Consider the following 7,833-nt stretch of genomic DNA (forward strand, 5'->3'; position numbering starts at 1 on the left):
AACAACAAGGAAACGAGCGCAACCTCCCCCGGAGGCAAAAAAAAAAAAACCTTCTTTTTGTTGTTTTCCTTCTCATTACGGCACTTTGTAATATTCGAAAACATACATAACACCAAAGGTAGTTTTTAAGCTCGGTTCTTTTTCTTACCCCCTTTAATATATCTTGAGGTGAAGAAAATACTTGAGTTAGGACTAAAGACAACAAAGCAACAAATAAAAACAGGCTGTTTTGTTCTGCGGACATGAAACGAGGACCTGTCTAATTAAATTATTGATATCAGACCTTAAAGATCCTTTAAAGCGCGGCGTATCTGTGAGGCCAGGAGACAAAAATATAACGACTACGAACTGGGACACGCTAAACAGTGGGAATTCTCTTTTAAAGTCAGTGCAGAGAGTGGAGAGCGCGGGGGAGGAGGGAGGCCGTGTTTTGCCTTGGGGGCTGCCCAGCAGGGGGAGTCGGCGTCTTTGAGCAGAGCAGTTTGGGAAAGGCCAGAGGACGAGAGCCCGTGAACTGGCAGATATAACTGGTCCTAATAAAAAAAACGGATTCTTTGTCCTCTGACACACCGACACCTCTGCTCGCCGGTCGACCCAGCTCACAGTGTGGGTGGTTTCCAGTCTTTCTGTGACCTGGTCACTGGTGGAGCCAGAGTCCAACCAATCAGAAAACAATATACAAATACAAATATATACATTAAGGCCTGTTGCACTGGAGCTGAGAACAAGGTTACGGTCTGAATAACTTCAACAATGTTTGGCATGTTTTGGTTTTATACAATCTGATACACATTATAAATATATATATATGTATGTATATGTATATGTTAAAATATCTGCTGAGAAATCCATTGATAATCACACTGATCAGCTGCAGGTCTCATACCACTGACTGTTAGAGTCCATCTCAGCAAATAAAGAAATAATAACATGACTTTTAAATATCTTACAAAAATAAAATAAATGGAAAATTACTTAAAGAATTAATCGTTATTTTAAATGCACTGTAGACAAAACCAACACCAGGATCTGATGAATCTGTTGTGACACATGTCACAAGAGTTTTGTGCAAAATAATTCTCTATTAAAAAAATATATAGTATATTAAATAGCAACCGACAGGTTAATTATACAACACTTAATTATCTTTTCGTCTTGTTTCTCGTTAGTGGATGCAGTTTATCAGGGAGTTAGAAATCATTTCGCTTCTGGAGATGAGTCGATATGAGCAGAAAAAAAATAGGATTTAAGACGGTCTGACAACGGGCGGATTTTTACAGCTGCGTCTGTCACTGGTCTGTAGGGGTCAGTGTTTCCCTGGTGGACTGTTGAATGACTAGAAGAAGTCCCTGAATCTTGACAAACATCCGTAAACATTTAGAGCTGGTTTTTTAACAAACTTTAGGAATCACAATCATCAGAAGCCAATTTAAGTTATTATATTACTGTAAGAAATCACCTGAAGGCAGATGAAACCTCAATGTGCCACTAACACACACACACACACACACACACACAAACACAGAAAAAGAAAGAAAGAAAAAAAAAGCACCCGACAAATGATGCAACTGACCTATTTTGGATTTAAATCTGTGGTTTTTGCCAAAAGGTGACAAGTTTGTATCCCTTNGGGGGGTAGAGGGGGAGAGAAGGGATTGACTTTTTGTTTGTCTTAACCACATTTTAACCTTTATTCGTCAGGGGAACTTGATGAAACTCCATGCAAAACCCTGGAGCGCCGACAGAACAGACTGACTCAGAATAAACTGCTCTTGTCTTGATGTAGTATCTGTGTGATCTAGATCTACGTACAGCTAATATACTGTCAACATTTTTATTGGATAACAGAGGGAGTTAATGAAGCAAATAACCTTCACTTCAGCTTTAAAACTGATCTCAAATCAGTTTAGTCCAATCACAGTCATATCATACAGCAGAAGTGCCACAACTTTCCATCTGCAGGTGAACAGAAGCCAACTGTCGTCGTGAGCAATTTGTCTCCCCCTCGTCTCCCCCTCCCCACGTCTACTGTCCTCTCCCTGCTCCACCTGATTCCTGTGTCCAGTTGCGCCTCCAGAGGCAGCTGAGATGATGAATCTTTGGCTGCGGTGCATCTGTGTGTCTGACATCGTGATGTATCTCCACTGACCTCAACTGCCCACCCCACCTCCATCTATTTACCCTCCCAGACTCATCCCAAACTTCCCCCCTTTTCTCCCCATCTCTCTCTCCTGTTTTTCATCCATCCATCCCCTCATTTTCATTTTCTCACTCTCAGCAACTTGACATCGGGCGGCGTCTGGCGTCGGTGACAGAACAGGAAGCGGACACAAAACCCGCCACTTACGGCAACAGCAAACAGGAACTGGGCTCCGTGATTTGCCAATTGATTTTCACTCGGGGCATTTTTGAAATAGCCCATCTGACCTTTCGGACAAATGACGGTGAAAAGAGGCAACGGAGGCTCCGCGCCGCTGTCATGTCAGCCGCTGTCAGGGGTTTTTGGGCCGAAACGGTGGATTATGTTGCCAGTGTTGACGCTGTTACACCAACACAGACGTGACTGGGAAATAATAGAGATTTTATTATGACACAGAATTTCGATATCAGGTCACATGGAAAGAAGAAGATGAAGATGAAAAATCTCTTTTCCCACACTTTGATTTTTGCACCATTGTCGTGTTATCTCCACTAAACCCAGTCAGGTTTTGAAAACCACACTAGCACAGGGCTAAGAGACGATAGTCAGCCGAAAAAAAAGACGGTGACGGTGAAAAAAATAATACCTTATGGTAGGAGTCGAGGTGTTGGTGTAAGGTGGTAAATCTCTCTCTGTAGGAGAAGAAATCTTTACATAAAGAAACAATTTCTAAAGCGGCTTCTTAAAATTCCAGATGAATATGTGCGTCTGTGCAGTGTCGTCTCACTAATCTGCCCACATCCAGATGACGAGCGCGCTGCCACTTAACAGGGAGGAGATCCACTTTGATCACACGGGCCCCGGGGCGGACCTAGTGCGCTGCCTATTACGCTGCTCCATTTGCATATGACGGGCTTATGGGCAAGCTAAGATCTAGTGTGAATGTTTGAAACTGCAGCACGGCTCTGACTGTTGCTCGAAAGAAACGTCCAAAAGAGAAGCCGAGTAAAGACAGAGCGCCGCCAGTAGCGCCAGCGGTTGTCGCACGAAGGTCACAAGTTCATCGACGCAGCGTTTGGGGGGGGGTCGGGGATGGAGTTTAATCTGAAAACATTGGCAACAACAACAATGCTGCAAAAGTGCCCTTGAGCAAGGCATTTACAGTTAGCCCCTAAACATCAACGGTTGCCTGGACAACACCGAGACACGGTGGAGCTGCGAGGTGGAATATGTTAGAAAACCTGAGAGTTAAAATAATAATAATAATACATTTAGGCACAGTAAGTTTTACCTGCGTGAATAAAAAGATATATTTATATATAAACGACAGAAGCCGCTCAGAAGAAGAAACCACATCTGTCTTTTACGGAGCGACAATAACAGGTGAGTGTTCCTGTTTTTATCCTCCTGTCTACACCCACTACTCTCTCCTCTTGATCCTTGTTATGGTGAGCAAAGTTCTACAAGCAGCTCATGAAGTTATTGAAGAGTAAACAAAGAAAAAAAAAAGAGAAAAACAAATCCAAACTTTCAGAGCGACAGAAACACTTTGCTCGCGTCAACAACGTTAACCAGCCTGTAACAGACGACTGGTCTATTTTCTGAGGTCTGCTGGGAATTTCAATGAAGGCAGATGCAGCGCGGTGCGAACCGTAGATGTGAACTCCACAAGTTGAAACACTTTTCAGTGGTAGGTGTCGTGTTTTAGAAGCTAAGCCACACCTGTATTTGTAGTTAACGCTTATTACATCGGCAGATCTTCAAAGATTTGGTTTGACTGATCTCTACGCTTTTCTGCAGCTGCACTTTTTTTTAGTTAAATATATATATACATATATATATAATTATTTAAGACGACAAAAACTATGTAGACAGCAGAGTGATCTGTGACCCAGAAAGTACTTTCATATGACCCACATATGGTGCCCAATGATGGATTTTCGGTTAGTTTTGTTTACAGGATATGGGCCACATTCTAGCTGCAATATGTCAACCAGACATTGTCTAAATAAATAAGATTTGGACAACACACATGGGCCACTGTTGAGACATGAGGCGATCACAGCAAATGAGCCAAAAAAAAAAAAAAAAAACCCTCGTGAGAGATATAATTTATAGCTTTGTTTTTGTCTGACGGAGGTGGCGCTCATCCACATGCTAGCATCTTCATGGGTGAAATAAAAAAAACTATTTTTAAATATTCAGGCACACGTGGGTATCAATCAGTACAAGACGTTGCTCAAACTTTCTATGTCCGACTTCAAATTGCATTACATGTGCAGTGAGGCATAAAAAATTAATACGCTGGAGTCGGAGGAAATGTCAAGGGTAACGATCTGCGCAGCAGCAGCAGCAGCAGCAGCAGCAGCAGCAGCAGCAGCAGCAGCAGCAGCTTACCTCCTTAGCTTTCTGTTTCAGTCTAGCTTGCTCTGGGTCCTCCTGCCTGGAGCGACTCTGTGAAAAGAAGGGGGGACACACAGGTTAACAGCACACACACACACACACACCACTCCCTCGCCACTCATCTGTTGCTGCTGCAGCAGCAAAAAATAGTGCAAAATGGGAACAGGATACAGAGGTGTCAAGGACATCGTATTTGAATTCAGAGAAGTGCAATGGAGCGCCCCCCGGGGGGCAGTGGCCTTTAAACCCGCTCCAGATCCAGCCCTAAATAATCCGCTTGAGGGGGATTCTAATCAAAAGAGGTTATTAAAAATTCTGCACCAGCCAGCGCGCACACACACACACAGACACACACACACACACACACACATGCATGCAAATGATGATGGTGTCAGTGTCATTGGCTGGTATTTGTATCATTGTGTGTTACAGCAAAAGAGTGTGTTAATGTTACTGTTGTTAATGTGTGTGTGTGTGTGTGTGAGCGCTTCTATTTTAGTCTGCAGCCGTGGTCTGGTTAGATCAACAGACAACATGTCAGACATATGTCCACGACTGACCACTGCAGGCAACACAGCAACGGTTTCTCTGCAGACAAAATGATCAACCACCATCTGTGTCGTGATATTTTGACTGTTGAGCAACTTCAACCCTGTAAAGTCTGACACATAAATAAAAACAGAAAATTCTTAATTTTTTTAACTGAGAATTTTATGAAACATAACAACAACAAAAATGCCCCATATATTTGTTAATAAGATATTTTTTTGTATATCATTTTCTTCACACTCCAGTTCAGTGTATATCATTTTCTTCACACTCCAGTTCGGTTCTTTTCTTCTTGTGTAGCAAATATGATAGAAATGTTTTTTTAGGGAAACAAAAGGCCAACGTTGATTTTCAAAACCTTTTTTATCTTCTTCTCCCACATGATCAAAAGGCCAACGAGTCGTAAGATGTCCGCGACCCAGTGGAATATTTGTTTTGTTGAACTGTATGGTATCAATTATTTCAATAAAGTGAATCAAGATTGTCAGAAAAACAGAAAAGGTTTTCGTTCCTTTTCCTGATAAAAGTTAATAAGAGTCTTTGTCAACTGTATATCGTGATGAATTTCATTGACAAAAGTTCAACTAACTTTGTCTTTTCAACTCTGTTCCTACTGGTTGATTCATATTCTTTAATTAGAGCCATCAAAATGATTTAAAATGATTTTAATTAGTAACAGAGTAACGGCAGATAAATCATAATTATTCCTGATTAATCACTACTGAGATAAATCAACATTCAACAACGTGTAGTTTTTTTATTTGTAATGTTAAGTCTTTACAGTGGATGTCATACGACAGGTCCTCGGTTTACGACGTCCTCGACTTGCAGCGTTTCGTGGTTACATCACGATCTCCCATTAATTAACTAAGAAAGTCTTGTTCTATCATTCCAGACCAGACAAAAACACGGTCCCGTGGCCCCAAAAATTGCTCTGAACAACCGTCAAACTTCACACATCCTCCAGTCTGAAGGAGAAACGAGTGAAGAGTCCGTTTGAGGAGGGAGGAGGAGCAGAGGTACAGGTGGAGGAGACGATTGTTTCAGTCGATTTCTTATTTAAAAGGTCATATTCTGGGCATTAAGCGGAGGGTCTGGGGGGGCGAGGGGGGAGGGGCCGATGCAGATGGACTGTTTACAAAGGGCAGCGGTGCCACTGGCATGCTCTACATCTCCTCTGTCAGCTGCCCTGGTTTTACCCACTCACACGAGAGAGGGGGGGGGGGGGGCTTAAAGGGACAATACCAGGTTTTTTTAGTCGTACACAGTCACAGTCGTTGGTGACTTCACTCGACTGACAATGTTCAAAAAAAAACTCAACTTGGTGCTGTTATGTGACTGGACGAAGCCTTACACCAAAGTCTGAATACAAACAATGTTCAGCAGAAGCTTTCAACCAACCGTTAAACCATGTGTTAATTTGTATAAAAATGTCAAAAATCTCTTTTTTTAATGATTTATCAGGTGTGAAAAACACATTAAACTTCCCGTGTGAAATGGGTGTTCAAGATATGACTGCAAAGTCAGAAATCAGTGTTAGATATTAGACATATTTTGTTAAGTTCATTTCTTTCTTTGTAACAACTGAACATAAAATCAATCTTTTTTTTTTTAAGTGTAAGATCAGTCTGCTTGATATAATGTCAGGGTTTTACCGGACAGACAGTTCTTCAGTTCGATCTTAAAATATCATTTCTTGTTCTCTGTTTTAATCGTCATCCTGTTTGGAAATGACATGTTTTCTGCCCTCTTTCCACTGGGAAATATATTAACGACCATTTCCAGAGCCATTTCAGGGAATAACAATCTTTCTCATCATCTTAAGGACAAAACTGCAGTTGTCTTTTTGGTGTTTTTCAATAACAATCTTTCTCATCATCTTAAGGAGAAAACTGCAGTTATATTTTTGGTAAAATCTTCATCTTGTTGTTACCTTTTACCAGGTCTGACAAATCTAAATTTCTCTTATATTTTTTAAGGACTGGCATTTACTAGTAAAAAGAAAAAAAAACCACCCTGGCCATTAGACCATCAGATATTGTTTACATTGACCTAAAACGCCACGGCAACAGAAGCCAAAAAGCCTCAGACGTGGCCGTGAGGGTCAAAGGTCAAACCACCCTGGCTGAAGCTCGTGCTGTGTGAACAGCCCTTCCTGCAGTAACTCAGCTCCATGTGCAAAAGTTCTGCACTAACGCTGTTAATAAGGAGACGTCCTTGCTGTTAAAAAAAAAAAAGGAATTACCCTGTTCAACCACGAGGAACCAGAAACTGTCAGAGGAGCTCCACGTTCTATACTATCCACTTATTAACAACACACTTTACGAGCTCGGTTCCCGCTGAGGCGACGTGTTTTTTTCACGACCAGCAGCGACAGTGATCTGGTTTCTCTTAAAAGAACAAACAGCGGAGGTCAGGAGGTCGGGCGGCCGGTGTTCGTCGACTAGAACGTTTTCTAATATCCTGCATGGCAGGGACAGAGTGTAATAATGCAATTAAGACGGTGAGGTACGCCGCAGTAAGAACTCTGACTGTGGCACGTTGGCTCCAATCAAAATTAATTAAATTAACCTAGCTTTTCTGCTAATGTGCCACTGCGGGGCATTTTCATTTGGAAAAAGATTTTCTTTGTCCTTTATTTTTGGTCCAGGGTGATCTCTCACTAATTTAAAGACACCATTTTAAAAAGAAAAAAAGAAAAAAAAGAAACATCTCCACATACATTTGAAGAAGATTCTGAG

General features: G+C 41.6%; 1 protein-coding gene across 1 annotated transcript in view; it reads right to left on the reverse strand.

The window, feature by feature from the left end:
- The window catches only part of LOC103379346 (transcription initiation factor TFIID subunit 4), a 68,781-nt gene that overhangs the window by 27,932 nt on the left and 33,016 nt on the right, over positions 1-7,833 (reverse strand). The window contains exons 14-15 of the mRNA XM_025055808.1: positions 5,125-5,149; positions 4,538-4,592 (exon numbers count right to left, since the gene is read on the reverse strand). Of these exons, the coding sequence (XP_024911576.1) occupies positions 4,538-4,592; positions 5,125-5,149 (80 nt within the window). The remainder of the gene's footprint in view (positions 1-4,537; positions 4,593-5,124; positions 5,150-7,833) is intronic.

This window comes from Cynoglossus semilaevis, chromosome 5 (assembly GCF_000523025.1).
Source record: "Cynoglossus semilaevis isolate Cse_v1.0 chromosome 5, Cse_v1.0, whole genome shotgun sequence".
Classification (NCBI taxonomy): Eukaryota; Metazoa; Chordata; class Actinopteri; order Pleuronectiformes; family Cynoglossidae; genus Cynoglossus; species Cynoglossus semilaevis.